The following is a 16,286-nucleotide window of genomic DNA, read 5'->3' as shown; positions in this document are numbered from 1 at the left end:
TTGAAAGGTCCAGCCAGAAAATGAGCTGAGGCCTCATACGATCAGAGTCAAGCGGAGGGAGGAACAGGGTCAGAATGTAAGAACACCCAGAGCCAAGAGGGCCATGTGTTCCCTGCCTCTGTTAGGAGACGGCTCTCTGCTGACCAGCGGCTGGGCCCTGCTGTGCTGGTTGCCAATTATGGGCTGGCAGGAAAGAGCCAGGAAGAGCCTAGCAGACACCCAGCTGACCACTTATTGTGGAGAGGTTTGTACGCAGAGGATTAAACTCATACTGTGTTGCAGGCCATCTCCCACACATTCATTTAACATATTTGTTAAGCATCTATGATGTTTAAGGATATAGGTATAAGCCACTGCACCAACGACTGCTGTCAGATAACAAAAGGCAAAGTAAAATAATAAACTGATACTCTGCCCCCCTCTATAGCCCAAGTTGGTGAAATCTGTAAAGTGTCCTTTCTTTTAAACAAGTGGGGTATTTTTGTTGCATAATAGTAGACTTAGCGAAGAGGGTCATTTCAGTGAGAAAGTTCTTTGTCAGAAACTATAAACTCAGAGAAATAACAGAAGATGTATATAGGTATGTGTTCCAGAACATCATATCAGATAGAGGAAGGGAGGTGTTTTAGATTATAATTTCAAATGTTTAAAAATACTTACCAAGCACATCACTTGTGCCAGGAAGCAAAATAAACATACGTTTCTAGGAGCCTTCAAGCAGAAAGGAAGAGGATAAGACAGAGTTTGGCCCAAAGTCAGAAGAGAGGGGCTACTTGTTGATGAGAAGGAGCCCGCGAGAAAGGACAGGAACGCTTTCTATGCCAGAACAGGAGCTGCAAGACAGACCATAGATAACCTACTTCTTACATGTAATATGACAATCACCCCAACAGGCATTTGTCTTCAGGACCAGGGAACAGACCTAGTGCCCTCCCCCCATCCCCTGCCCCGTCTACTCCAGCTGCCCCCTCTGCCGGCTGGCTTATTGCCAGACTTTCAAACAAAGGAAAGACCCGATTTCTCAGTTAGTGTTAAAGACACTTACAATGTGAATGCCCTTCGGGGTTAATTGTTTAATATGAATGAATATCAGCTACAGTGTCATTTTTTAATATTAATAATGAAAAATCAGATCCTTCCCTGCTTTGTAAAAATGAATAGGAATTAAAGAGGGCAGGAGGCCATTGAGTATTTGAAAACAGATGTTGTCACCAGCCAGGAAGACCTGAAGATGAGTTGCATACTTGATGGTTTGCCGGGAATTGACATTGGAACACATAAAAGGTACCTAAGGACAAAGGTAGTTTTGTCATGCATTTCATTTTAGAAGCTACATGTTATTTATGAAAACTGGGTGAGAGTCCACTTTTTTTTTTAACCAGCTGTCTTCATATAAAAGACCATCATTCCTAGGGACATATTAATGTGACTCTCATTGTCTCTATAAAAGAAATGTCTAATCTGTGAGGAAGAGTAACCTCAGACAGTAAAATGTTTTAGGCAGGTATGCTCGGTACCTTATCATGGCCTAAATCACCCTATGCTGTGACTTTGTTCCCTTTTATACAGTCTCTTTCTCGAAGCAAAGATCCTGTTTTATGTATCTCTGTGTCCCAGTGAGTAGCAGATGTACCATAACCACACACAGAAACGTTCGAATAAGAGAATGAATAAATTCATTCAGTTGCCTGCTAATCAATCAAGAAAATTGTAGGCAACCGTAATAAATCGGATTTCTGTGCTGGTATTATGATGACAATTTTGATGTCCAAAAATTCAAAGAATGTCTTCTTGTTAGAAATAGGACATCCTCCAAAAGGTCAAGACAATAGCTTCTGCCCTGCTGCCTGTCATTCCTCCTTCAACACAGGAATTTATTAATTCGCATGCAATTGACTCCAAGTGGCAGAAAACCCAAATGACAGGAGCTTGAACTATAAGGACGTTGATTCTTTGCTTATGTGGAAGATGAGAGTTAAGTGACTCCGGGCTGGTTCAGCGGCTCCGCAGTGCCGTCAGGGACATAGCTCCTCCATCCTCCCCCGCCACCTTCGTCTCGTTGCCACGTGGTGATCAGATGTCAGCGGCAGCTCTGCGCCTCGCAGCCTCATGTTTCCCAAGGCAGCAAGTGCGGGTGTGTTGCCGGGGAGAGCAGGGCAGGGCATCCAGAACGGCAGGAGAACTCTGCTTTTACCTGGGAGGAGGACGCTTCCCGGAAACCTCCCCACGGACCTTCTCTTCCATCTCAGGCCACATCCCTTTCCCTAAACCAGTCCCTGGCAGAGGACAGTGGGATTGCCATGCTTAATTCCACTCAACAGTGAGTCATCTGACTTCTGTTTAAAAAGAAGAAAGAAGCAGGGTGCCTGGGTGGCTCAGTCAGTGAAGCATCTGCCTTTGGCTCAGGTCATGACCTCGGGGTCCTGGGATGGAGTCCTGCATGGGGTTCCTTGCTCAGCGGGGAGGCTGTTTGTCCCTCTCCCTCTGCTCCTCCCCTCGCTTGTACTCTCTCTCTCCCTCTCTCTCTCTTGCTCTCTCTCAAATAAATAAAATCTTTAAAAAAAAAAAAAAAAGAAGAAGAAGAAAGAGGGCGTGGATGTTGGGTAGGCAACTAGAAATATCTGCTGCACCACGCCTAGTCTCCAGCTGGGAAAGGAGAATCGGCCCTGTTGTCCAATCATACCTCCAAGAGCAAACTTTTCTTCCAGGATTATATTCTGGCTATTTATATCATTTTATTGATGGTTTTTAAAAATCCTGAACTTAAGGAGGAGCCTAAAATATATGAGCCTTGCCCAGAATTACAAGGTTTTAGTGAGTCATGTCCCTTTCCTTCTCTGACTTTGGGTTGCTTTACTCCGGAACATTTTTATGAGTTATATTTTACAAGTTCCATGTTTTTTTCCATTTTAATTCATATGTAAAAGGATTTCTGGGATTACAGTTCTTAGGATTACGGCACACTTACCTAAAAGGAAGTAGATCGTGTCAGCGTGAGAAACACATCGAAGGTCTCAGCACATGCGTCCGTTTGCACTGAAAGTTGTAAGGATCTGGAGTGGCACAGTCGGTTATGTGTCCAACTCTTGGTTTCAGCCCAGGTGGTGATCTCAGGGTCGTGGGATTGAGCCCCTTGTCAGGCTCCAAGCTCAGCCTGGAGGCTGTGTAAGCCTCTTTCTCCCTACCCCTGCCCCCCTAAAATAAATAGATCAATCTTTTAAAGACATTGTAAAGGTCCATAATATTTGTGGTTTGGGGAAAATTTTGATCCATTTCAGTGACTATAGTAAGGTCTATTTCAGTAACTGGAATGATTTACGTAAGTTCTTTTTAGGTGAGACCAGCCCTCAAAGGAGATGCACTCCGGATCCTCAACACATACTTCAAAGTACTCAGTGGTTTATCAACTTTCAGAATGACTAGTGGCTCATGTCTGTCTGTGCCCAGGAAACAAGCTTCCTCAAATGATAGGCCTTCCCTAATATCTGTTTCAGTTTCTGTCCTGGCTTGGACTGTCTTAGACTTCCTGTCTTGTACTTTTTATGAATCATTGTCAATTCATGTAGGAGATGCCCTAAAATGCCTTTGAAAACCCTTTGGCAGATGTGCTAGAGAGCTACATTCCTGTGAGTATAATGGTATTCATACAATGACACAAAATTAGATAAACTTCCCAAAATGCTTTTTTTTTTTTTTAAGTAAGTGTCCTGGATTTTTGTGGTGTATATTTCTCTGGAATAAATCAGGTTTGGGCTGATGATTGTTTTTGTCAAGAATGTGTCAATTTTGAAACACCTCTAGACTCCCATTTGGGATTGGTTTATGGCTGCCTTGTTGGCAATGTAAGCAATGCCATTTCCCAGCAGATGGCCTGGAAAGACACAGGCGGCAAAGAACATACCAGTTCCTTTCTGCCCAGAAGTTTCATAGCCAGTTTTCTGCCTCCTGTTGGCCCACTATAGGTGTCTTCGCAACTCCAAGAGCATGATTTCAGAAGTCACCGAGAGGGGCAATTTGAGGGGCTTTTTCTGTTGTCTAATGCCGTCATTTTTAGTATTTGTTCTTTAGAGGCTCTTCTCTTGCACCAGAATATCTGGATTGTAGGAAATGTCTAAAGACGATAACTAATTTTTGATTGAAATAAAGTTACCAGACACATAAGAATTTGTTTTCTATTTCTCTTCTGAAGTTCTTTTATTTATTTTTAAACAACATACCTGAATACACACACACACACACACACACACACACACGTGCATACACGTACCCCAAGGTAAGGAATGATGCTCAGAATAGTTATTCCAATAATGCTGCATTGCTCAGACCATTTTTGGAACTTCATCTTTTAGAATTAGCCTAAAGAAGAGTCACAGCTCTAATAAGCAAACTAGTCTCATTATTACGTAAGCGTACCTGGTTTTGACTAAAACCCCAGCTTGAACACCTTATTTACCAGATTGGAATCAGAGCATCCCAACACTAGGTGGGATGGTAGAACTCATTTAGTTCAACTCCCGCTTAGTTCCTGATGAGAAAGTTGAGGGCCACAGAAGTTAATTGACTTGCCAACGGATACATAACAAGTTAGCAGTTTATACCAGAAATCAACTCTAAGTATCCTTTGGCTGTTTATTAAAAATCAAATTTAGTTTTAACACATTGATGCCACCATTAAAGATATTAAAGAATCATGGACTCTGTAGATCCTTCCAGAAGCAGTCCAGAAGTGTTTTGAGCAGTGACAGTATTGTTGTAATAAATGCATCTTTTAAAAAGCATATATTCTTACTATAGTGTGTCTTCATATGTAAGTTCCATTATATTTGTTTTTAAAAAACAGACTGTAGTTATAAGTTTTATATTAATTTCTTAAATTTATATAAATTGACATAGAGAACATCTCTAAGATGCTACAGAGAGCTCCAAACAGTATCTGCTGGGCTAAGGCAAGCTCGTCCTTGTGCTGCGCTGTCCAGTGAAATAGCCACTACCCATATGTGGTTATTTAAATTTAAATTTTAATGAATTAAGTAAAATTTCAAATTCAGGTCCTCAAGTACTCAGTAGCCACATTGGACTAATAGCTACCATATTAGATACCACAGATGTAAACATTTCCATCAGCACAGAAAGTTTTATTGGTTAGTGGTGGTCTAGAATTCTTACAGCCAATATACATATATTAATTCACTGTTTATGTCTTATAATACCTCTGGACAAGTCAGGAAGTGGTGACAAGTTCTGGGAAAATTTTTTTTAAGTGTTTGTTTGTTCTCTGAATGTTTCTATCTATTCTGCATAGCTTAATTTTAAAAAGGAGAAAATATTTATTTTGACCCATTTTTAGAGCATGATTATGTGTGTGGAATTCATATAAATTGTCATGTCCTGGTTGCTAAATTTTCTTAAAGTATGCTAAAATTGTGGCCAAAATCTGTTACTGTTGCCAAAGCTATTGGCAGAAAGCTCTTTATGATGTTGTAACATTTGAAATTAACTCATCTGGACATAGACAAGGGAAGTAATGTTGAATTCATTCTTAATAGCTGTTTTATTTGCAAAGGCTCTAAATTACTTGCCTACCTTCATTAATCCAACATCCAGAATGAAAGTCCAGGCACTAACAAGGAGTGGGTTAGCTCCAAAGACTGATCTGGCATCAGGCTTCGGGTCCACCTGCAAGCCCCCTGCTCCACCCTAAGCAGTTAGAGAGCAGTGACCAATCCTCTGTGGCTTTCGTAGGCCCCATGGTACTTCGTGTTCTGCCAGTAATTCGTCTATAAGTCTTATTGGACAAATGAATGAATATTTGGTCTGGTCCGTCCTGAAAATCCTTACATTTGACAGCTGGCTTATAGGACTCATGAAGTGGGGCTGCTCTGAGTTTTTTGTATTGTGGAATGATATCTACTGAACTAACTTAGGATTGGAATTCTTGGGTGATTACCAGTCCTTTTGGTGAATCTGTGCTGAATGAAATTAGGGACCAGTGAGCCACAGGCTTTCACAGAGGAGGGCTAAAATGCAGCTTATTCTGTTTGCCATTGCAGGAACAGTAAATCCAGTTTTAAAATAAAGCTGAATTAGGAAAGCTACAACATACCATAATCAAATTAGAGAGGGTCCGGAAAATAAATAAGCAGTCTTTCGTGTCCGTGTGTATAATAATGTCACTGAAGCACACATAGATACATTTTCTATTTCTCTCTTCCATATATTTTATTCAAAATATTTCTCAGAAGACTGGGATTTCTTCGAAAATTAAATAGGTATATATATATATGTTTATATATCTGCTGTTACCCAGTTGGAACAGCTGGGCAGTGATCCTTTTAAACCATCTGGAAAGTGTCGGTCTCTGGTGAGATCCACTGTCCCGGCTTCTGCTAGGTGTTGCTCCTGGTGTAAATGCTCGAGGCATGTTCTGCACCAGGAAAGTTCTGAAACTGTAACTCAGTCCACTTTCTTTTCTTTTTAAGGAATTTTCTTGAAAATTAAATGTCTCCTTCCCAACCAAAGGAATGTTAAATCTGATAAAATTCTTTGCCAGATACCAAGAGCATCTCTTGTGTCCTGTGGCCTAAGGTTATAAGATACCTTAAGGATTTAGGGGAAAAGATTTCTTCTTCCTGTCCTGCAGTGTCTGGTGTTGGTCATGAGAGAGTGATAATGTCTCAATTCTTCATTCGTAGATAACAATCAACAGGGACAGTGGTGAAGACGTGAGCTCCCCCAAGCACGGGAAGGAAGACCCAGACAACATGCCCCATGTGGGCGGCAATACGTGGGCTGGAGGAACAGGTTGGTAGCATGGGCGTCCTCCTGGGTGGAGCGTCCCGAGCCTTCCCAAGCCCACGGAAACTGCATATCACCCCTGAGAAGGCTCGGGACCACTTGCCTTCTCTGCCTCCCCAGTTAGTCAGCCGGACTGTGCTTTTGCCCTGCAGCCCAGCATGACATCAAGACACGGAAAAACTCTGGCATTTTGAGTCCCACAGACTCTACCACCCTGGGACCAAAGACCGTTCAGACCCTCCCAGGGTTGCCACATCAGGAAAAGGAGAAAATATTAACTCCCTGACAAGGCTGTGCTGAGGATTACATGAAATTATGATTATTAAGTGCTGAGCACGGGACCTGCTCTGAAGAATGTGTTCGTTAAAAATGTTAAGCCCTTCTTTTAAATCCTCATGCCCTTGGGATCACGCCAGCAATCTATAGTAAATCCTCTTGACCAGCTGACTGGGGAAAGAAATGGGCCTTGCCTTCCACATCTCAGAAGTGAGTATGTTGGGGATGCAGGATTTTGAGATAAAAGAGTGGGTTGCAGTTTGAACCGATGGCTGTGGTCCATTCCTTCCTCTTGGCCGCCTGACGGGAGCATTGTTCCCATGACTGCTGTCTTCCTCTTTCCTCTGCGGCAGCTGGGGCAGACGCAGCTGCCGGGCTGCAGGAATAGGGCCAGACTGTGTGCACTGTCTGATCTTATCTCGGCCGTGAGCCGGTGCTGGCACGAGCTCCCAACTTCACCTTCCCTGAGGATGCTGTGTGCCTCTTGGCCTTGACAGCCTCGGGAGGAAATGGGTTTCTGTGCTGAGACAATGTGCTATCAAGTAGGCCTGGAGACTTCTTGCCTATTCTGTTTATTCATCAAGCATCAGCTTTAAAGAAAGCGTATTTTTAGAAATGTCCTTTGATCTTGAAATGTGTGTCAAGCCGGCAAGATTTCATCCATATGGAATGCATTGTGGAACGGGTGGGCCAGATGTAGGTTTTTCCCAGCGGTGGACGGCTCTGGAGCGGAGGTTCTCGCTTTTCATTCCGTTTGAATCGACTAGCTCACCTCTGTCCAGACTGAAGACCCTGTTTCTGTTTCCCTCAGTCTTTATTTTTCTATCTGTTGAATCTTTTTTGCTTCCGATTCTTTTTCTGTCATTCTCCCTCAGAATTCTCTACGTGGAACTTAGCTCTGACCCAAGTCACTTGATCCCTCTTTCATCATCAGAGCGCCTCCCTTGCGTGTCCTCCCGTATCTTCGGAGCTGATGTAGGATGTCCAAGATCAGCTTCAAGATGATGCCTGGAAGTCTAGAACCTCTGACCAGCATTTTCATTTAAGTAGTACAAATTAAAGGCTCTCAGAAGCAGAGGTCACGAAGAGCTCCCCACTCATGCCCTCTCCACCCCAGTGTGACCTTCCTGAGGGTTCCTGTGACTTATGCTGAGCGTCGCTCATACCTGCCTCCGAACAGTTGTGGGTGCTTTCCTCTTCACCAAGACTGATGGCATCTTAGCGCCCAGGAAGTGTTAAGCACTAATCCGTGACCCACCCCTGCCGAAGAAGGACTTCCTATAGGAAGGGGGTCGGGTCACAGAAGCAGCCTTTCTACCTCTGGAGCTCATTGTCACTGTCCAGTTACTGGTCCCTGCTGCCTCCAGGCTGTCCCTGAGTGAGAGCCAGGAATCACACACGTCTGAGAAGGAATTTTCCACCCCCAATTTCTAAATAAGAGTGAAATCAGATGTGCTCAAATCGAAGGGTAAACATATGATCATTAATAGACTGTTCTCATGCTGTTTCCCAAAAGGAAGTGACCTGCCTGGACCCTGGTAAGGGAAGCAGCGCATACTGAGTTTTACTTTTAGTTTATTACATGAATTAAGGCTCCAAAGGAGAAAAGATAAATGTAACATCATTTAACCAAAGCCTGAAAGCTTTCAAAATTTCCACTTTATGCAACTTAGAAATGCCCTCATTTTCTGTGACCAGAAGTTGTCTGAATAATAATAGTAAGAGCCACCCACTTACGTAGTTCTTATTTCGCACCAGTACTGTTCTAAGCATTGTAGCCTCATGACAATGCCAAGAAGTAAATCATATTAGTATCTCCACTTTACAGATGAAGAGACCGAGACACAGGAACTTCCTTCAAGGACACACAGCTAGTGCGTGGGAGCAGGATTCAAACTCAGGCAGCCCAGTTTAACTGTACGATGCTCTGCCGTATAACACTAGTATACGATACGATGTGATACGATACTTTCCCTCCAATGTGGAGTTCTCTTCTGTGTGCCCACGTTATGTGTGAATGAACAAAAGAAACTGATTGCTAGTATTTTCATCATTATAAAGCAGAGGTAATAAACTGATAGCCCAGAAGCCAAACCTACCCAATATATGTATTTTGGGGGTCAATACAGTATTTTAAAATAATTTGAATGTATTAAACAAGGCAAGCTTTCTCTAGCTAGCCAAGGGCCTCACCACTTCTTATAGTATTACCTACCTGGTCTTCCAGGCATTTAATTTATATTTACAACGTAACCAGTTTACACAGTATGACACAATGTACACTTACAAGCATGCAGACTTGGGTTTATAATGGAAAACTGTTCTACCCAAAGCCAACCGTCTCCTCTATCCTAGCTGTCTGCCTCTTATTTTAGGGAAAAACAAGGTAACATGTGAGGGACAAGGAGTGTTGCTCATTTAATTAACAAATACATGCCAAGTTATCTATGGAGGTCAAGCCACTCTTTAGGTACAAAGGTATAAAAACATATAAGATATAATCCCACCCATCATATAGTTGGTGAGAAAAGAAAAAATAAATATTAAAGGGTAATAAATAGTGGCCAGGAGTGATGCCTGTGAGGTGGAGTCATCAGGTGAGGTGTCCTGGGATTTGGACTGACCCTTGAAATACGGGTAAACTTTGGTTGGATGGAGAAGAGAAAAGGCACTCTAAGCAGGGGGGTGGGTACCCTTCGTTTCCAGAATAAGGTCATTTGATATTTAATTACTAATTAGGTACAGTTAACATGCTTCACGGGACTGCTTTCAAGCCACGATCTGACTTTTGTCTTGTGGCCTGGGTCAGACTTACAACCTGGATTTTCACGGTTTCCTTCCAGGGGGAAGAGACACCGCAGGTCTGGGCGGCAAAGGAGGTCCGTACCGGCTGGACGCAGGCCATACCGTGTACCAGGTGTCGGAGGCTGAGAAGGACGCGGTTCCCGAGGAGGTGAAGAGAGCTGCCAGAGAGATGGGCCAGAAAGCGTTTCAGCAGCGGTGAGTGGGTCGCCGCTGCTCAGGCAGGGTGGCCGCTGTGGTGCCAGGTGGCAGCTGACCCTGAGCAGACCCGAGCCCTTGGGTTCTCCACCTCACGCAGCCTGGACTGCGACCCGTACCTCCCACCTCCCCAGCAGAGACAGCCCAGTGAACAGAATGCCTCGTTCTCTTTGCTTGATGTGGTCAGTTCAATGCATTGACCACATATAGCTCATAGAAAAAGGAACTGAGCCCATGAGAAAGGAAAACCAAATACACCGCCCATAAGAGAAATCATAAAGTTCAAATCACTCCATCCACATCCATTCCTAGGCCCCAAAGGGAATTTAGAAAAGTCTATGTGATGTTTCCTTCCTGCCCTCAGCAGTCTTGTATGTGGGGACGGGAGTGGTAAACATGGGCACGTGCACACACACACACACACACACACTCGGGTGCGGCAGTCCCGTGGTACGAAGGCCGAGCCCCCTGCCAGTGCAGACGAGGATAAGTCAGTGAGGTGGGGCCTGAGCTCAGCCAGGGTTTGGATCTTCAGGAAGGGAAACCTAAATGAGCAGAGGCCCAGAGCAGGCCGAGCACGGTGTCTGTGGTGGCGAGAGCCAGCTTGCCTCGCCAGGAGAAAGACTAACAGCTGGGGTGGTGGGGGCGAGGCTCAATGTGGAGTCCCTGTCAGTGGGTGGAGGCCTTGCAATCCAGGCCCACAAGCCTGTGGCTTTTAGATGATCCGGAACGCATCTGGGCCACTTGGATTGGAACCATCTAAAAAATAAGAATGCACATGATGCTTTTACTAGACATGCACATGTGTCCTTTAGCTAAAAGCAAAAAATACCAAAGGACCGGCAATACCTCCTCCAGGACCGAGGAGACTGGTAGTGGTTTGGGAGGTGGCTTCACGTTGTTGTGCTCCATGGAAGGGGCTGGGTGCTGTTGGAAAAAAGCACGCTTTTTGTGTGTGTGTGAGTTCTGAAGTTCCTCCCACGCAGAACATCTGGTATTACGTTACACGCTGTGCTTACTTACACATCCTGCAAGTAAACAGCCCAGAACAATAGGGACAAGAATGCAGGCCCCTGCTGCCACACCCTCAGGAAAGCCTGCGCGGTGGTAGGAGCCTCGTGTCCCCAGCAGGTAAATAAGGCGAAAGTGTCCCTCCCCACCATTCCGCTGACTTCCCGGGAGACCTGGAACAATGTGTTTACCCTCACTGTGCCCGAACTGGCTCTCGTGGAGATAGGTGACTTTCCTCCCTCCTCTCAAAGAAGTTGGGGAACAGATAACTATGTGAGAAATGAAAGCAGTTTAAACTTCTCAAGAAAAGGTGGGAGGAATGCTGTGTGAAAGATCTTGCTAGGATTCAAAGACTGCTCTTCAGTCCATAGAAACGATGAAACATCCATTTAGGAAAAGAACCGAAACGAGATATGCCTCATTCTCCCCTCACCAACTAATGAGTTCCTAGTGTTGCCATACTCAGAGTGGTCTCAATTTTTGCACAAGTGGACAGATAGAGTGCTTTGACACACGTAGTTCGTGGGGAGGGAGAAAGAGCTTTCAGTAGTGCTTGGGCACGAGTATACAACTCGTTCTCTGATTTCCGTAATAAGGATAAGGGGCCTGGTTCTACTCACCACCGTCCTGCAGGGGAGGGAAGTCAAGGAGCATTTGTGATACTAAGGCAAGTAAATTTAGTGGCTGTGGGAGAGGAAAGGGAAGAAATGGGGAAAGGAGAAAGAAAACCATACACCTCTGCTAATTACCGCAAAGAAGAGTCTAGTCCAAGTAAAAGAGAAGACCATAAGGTGGTTGAAAGACAGGAGGTGAACAAGAGTATGAGAAAGGAGGGGAAGAAATAAAAACACATGAAATCCTGAGACATTCAGGGCATAGCAAAACACAGAGAGCAAAGAGGGTGCTTTCTACTTTCATGTAGTAAATACTCCTATTTGGTGAGTATCCAATTTAGTATTGTTGAAGATTCTCTTTAAACTTTTTATTATGAAACTTTTCTTTTTTTTTAAAGACTTTATTTATAAGAGAGAGAGAGAAAGCAAGCAGGGGGAGCAGTAGAGGGAGAGGGAGAAACAGGCTCCCCACTGAGCAAGGAGCCCGATGTGGGGCTGGATCGCAGCACCCTGGGATCATGACCTGAGCCAGAGGCAGGTGCTTAACCAAATGAGCCACCCAGGTGTCCTATTATGAAACTTTTCAAACATAAATAAAAGGAGAGAGAAACATGTAGAGAACCCTATGGACCTGTTCTCCCAGCTTCAAGAAGAAAACTCTGGCTCCACTCCCAGTCCCCACCCCTGGATTGTTTTGAAGCTAATCCAAGATGTCCTATCTTTTCACTCTAAATACCTCAGAGTATATCTCTGAAAGATAAGAGCCCTTTTAAAAAAAATAGAAACACACAATATGACTATCATGTCTTTAAAAAGTAATAATTCTTCACTATCATCAAATACTCTGTTTTAAAGCTATTTTGTAACTCTTGGCATATGTAGAATGAGGTCAGGTCCCTCCATTTATGCTTTATAGTGGCCTGTACCTTTTCTCTATGCTTCTTATCACTCTTTCATCAATGCTTTATTCAGAGACTGGCTAACACTTCATTCAGAAGCTGGCTAAAACCGGACAGGGTGGGGGGCTGGGTGAAACGAGTGATGGGGACGAAGGAGGGCACATGCTGTGAGGAGCACCGGGTGATGTATGAAGTGCTGAATCACTATATATTGTACACCCGGAACTAGTATCACACTGTATGTTAACTAACTGGAATTAAAATAAAAACTTAAAAAAAAAAAAAGAAATTGGCTGAAACCAGAGTGACAGCCAGACCCATCCATCAGCCTGGAGGTGCCCCATATTGCCATAAAGAGCCTAATACTATTGAAAGGCTCTTGTCATCATCAGAATAGCCTCTAGTTAGCATTCATTTGTATCTGGATTCCAGCTCAATACCTCTTTCCATACATCAAGAACTGACTGATACTATACACCCAAAACTCACATCGCATGCTGTATATTAATTAACTGGAGTTTAAAGAAAATTTTGAAAAAAAGCCTTGATTCAGGAAGACTTACAGAGGTAGACAAGCATAAGACATGCGGAAAGCAGGACAGAAAACATTAAACCAACGAAACATGAATGAAATTGATGGTGAGGTGTTTTCCACGCCTAAGAGGGCGTTCGAGGTGGGCGCAGCTGTGGAAGGTGTACCCCCTACCATTTGTAAAATGAATCAGTCTTACACAGTAGGTCTCGGCTTAGGTTTGTTTTCCTCATAACTGATCCAAAATTATAGTATTTAAGTCTGACCTATAAGAAAAGTAAAACGAGAACCAAAATTCCCAGACTCTTACGTAACAATAAATATACGCTTTAAAAATATACTGTGCCAACAAAATGCAGTTAGTCCACATAGATTACTAGGATGTGAAGCAGCTGTGCCCTGAAGTTTTGATCAGGGTTAAAGCAGCAAAAAGACATATTTCCAGCTAGTCTTGTGGGCTTTGAGAGTATTAGCACCAGGAAGCTTATCTGATCCAGAGGCTAAAATTTCCTATTTTCTTTCCCCATTCCCTGCGTCAGTCTTCATCTTTCAGAATTTATCAGCTTTGAACACCTTGTAGGTGATCTTTCTGAAAGCTGACACAACCTGGAATATGATTTCCAGATTTCTTCATAATTAAAACAGCATGTGGTGTGTTTTTGGGTGCAACACGATCATGCCAGAGCTAGCATTATAAGTGGAGCTGATTCTGATCTCGCTGCAAAGACCAGTCTGCCCAAGGTGACCTACAACTGCCTGACTCCTTTCTTGATGTGTGTGTGTGTGTGTGTGTGTGTGTGTGTGTGTGTGTGCGCGTGTGTATTTTTCCCCCTGCTAAGGGCAGGCTATATCCACATTTTTTTTCTAACCTCCCTTTGGAAAAGTACTAATCTCCCTTCTTTGGGAAAGAGCGTATTAGCTTCCTGTGTGTGGAGGGGGAAGTAGCATATCCTGCAATACTCATGGTGCCCAGCTTCTGTCAGCCTTGATACTTGAGACATAACTTAATCTAATGAAAATTTATTGAGAGTTTTAAGAGATTGCCAAAACCAAACATAAGAGGTATTGTTAGGAGGTCAAGTCCTGTGCACGTATTCCTAGCTGTTCTTCAGAGCAGAGCGTAAATTAGATTTAGAAGGGCCCTTTGGCATGTCACCTTGGGAAACACCATTCAGCTATTATTTACCTTTTGATAGTCAGTGTTTTCAAAGTGCTATCTAACAGCATTTGTTGAGTGCTACCATGTGCCAGGCGTTGTGCTAGGTACTGGAGATTCAAAGAAAAAATAAGACTATTTTTTCTCCCAGAGGAATAAAAGAGAAAATATCCATGTAATGAATCACAAGTAATAAATATATTTTTCATTAAATTTTTGGTTTAATTATACACACATGTGCATGTGCATTTTTGTGTACTAGATCTCGATATAAAGCATATTTCCTTCTGTGAAAATAGTTTGGAAAACACTCCGATAGAGGGAAATAGACATATCTAGTGAAAGCCATAATGTGCAGAGTTGCATAGTAGATATCTACGGAAGATTCATGAGTGGGAACGATCAGTTTTACCGGAGGGATCAAGCAAGACTTCAGCGGGATCTCTCGAGCTGAGTTGGTATCAGCTAACCCCCCGGGTGGCAGGGCGGGAACTGCAGATCTGCCCGTGGCAGTGGAGGCCTAACGTTACATGATTCTAACAAGCTTCCACCACTCTGCCCTGTGCTGGGGGATTCTCCCCGGCGCTTGGCCTGACATGGAGGAATAGAGACTGTTCACTCTCATTCAGCGTTTGGGATTTCTGTTCCAGCCCAAGAAGATAAATCTGTATTTGAGATAAGAGTTTCAGCTATGGACCTGGGATCCATACGTCCCACACCGCTCACATGCATACACGCACGTGTGTGCACGCACAGCGATTTAGAAGACTGTGCTGCTGCTAGGCTCTGTCGATGTACGTTCATTAGTGCCTGTCCTAGGATCAGCACCTTTACAGTTACCGAAACTTATAGAAACATGTGATCAAATTAGTGTATTATGGATACAACCCTGTAAAACCCACGAGAGCCTCACTCGGTGAATGAACCTTCTCCTTATGATTGGTTTAAGATGTTGCACTTTAAATAATCCTGAGTCTTATTTTATTTCAGTCATTCATTTCATTCCATTTTGAGCACCTGTTAGGTGCTAGGTACCATGCTAGGCACTGTACACGTAACAGTGAGGGAGACTCAGTCCCTCTCCTAAAGGAGCCTAGTTGGGGAGACAAGCAGCCGATGGGTATAGCAGGGGTAGGAAATGCTCTGACAGTGAGAAGCACAATGTGCTATGAGAGCACAGAAGACAGACCTGGGATCAGTGCAGGCTTCCTCGAGGTGGTCCTCATCGATTTGACTCTTGAAGAGGAAGTGGGAGTTATAGGCAAAGAGGTAGAGAAAAGAAGTGCCCAGTGGGGGAGCAGCCGAGGCAGGAGCACTGAGAGGTGGGTGTGCCGTGTGTTCAGGGGTCTCTAAGGGCACTGGTGGGGCTGCGCTGGAAGCTAATGAGGAAGAACGAGCAAAAGGAGCACTGCGCTAGCAGCCTAGGACTTCAAAGCCACAATCATATGAGGACACAATTATCCTGTTAAAAGTACACAGCAACTTCAGAAACCTCTTGTATTCTACATAGCAACACGCTAAATTACATTATTGGGGCCTGAACTGCTATCTTGGTCAACCAAATATCTGTCCTTGGTCTCTAAAAGCAACCCACGAAGCTCTTCTAGGAACCTGCCACATGAACTGACCAGCTGCCAACATCGTGACACGTCTTTGGGTTATGGCAATGGTTTGCTCTGGAGCTGACTCACTGGCTCATGAGAGCCAATTGTGCGCCTTTCTTTCCAAGTCAGTGCTCAGTGATCTTACTGTTAGTAGCTTGGAATTGATCACGGGGGGAATATTTACACCACCGAAATCAGCAAATACTATACATCAGGGCTTTTTGTTTATTTGGTTCTGTTTGCTTTGTTTGTTCTGGAAGGCTCCTTGTTCACCACGTACCAGCCCCCCGCTAGATATTTTCTTCCTTTGAAACTCCTAGCTGGAGACATTACTTCTTGCCTTTCCTCCTCCAAGGCAAGCTCAGTTACCAAGGACCTTGCTACAGTTCTAGCAGCAGA

At 43.9% G+C, this 16,286-nt stretch overlaps 1 protein-coding gene across 1 annotated transcript in view; it reads left to right on the top strand.

The window, feature by feature from the left end:
• The window catches only part of VWA8 (von Willebrand factor A domain containing 8), a 342,760-nt gene that overhangs the window by 289,139 nt on the left and 37,335 nt on the right, over window positions 1-16,286 (top strand). The window contains exons 38-39 of the mRNA XM_045810950.2: window positions 6,693-6,801; window positions 9,915-10,071. Coding sequence (XP_045666906.2) covers window positions 6,693-6,801; window positions 9,915-10,071 — 266 coding nt within the window. The remainder of the gene's footprint in view (window positions 1-6,692; window positions 6,802-9,914; window positions 10,072-16,286) is intronic.

This window comes from Ursus americanus, chromosome 10, assembly GCF_024610735.1.
Source record: "Ursus americanus isolate L20-20 chromosome 10, mUrsAme1.1.p, whole genome shotgun sequence".
Taxonomy (NCBI): Eukaryota; Metazoa; Chordata; class Mammalia; order Carnivora; family Ursidae; genus Ursus; species Ursus americanus.
The sequence above is the reverse complement of the archived record's forward strand: the minus strand, read 5'-3'. Positions and strand labels throughout refer to the sequence as shown.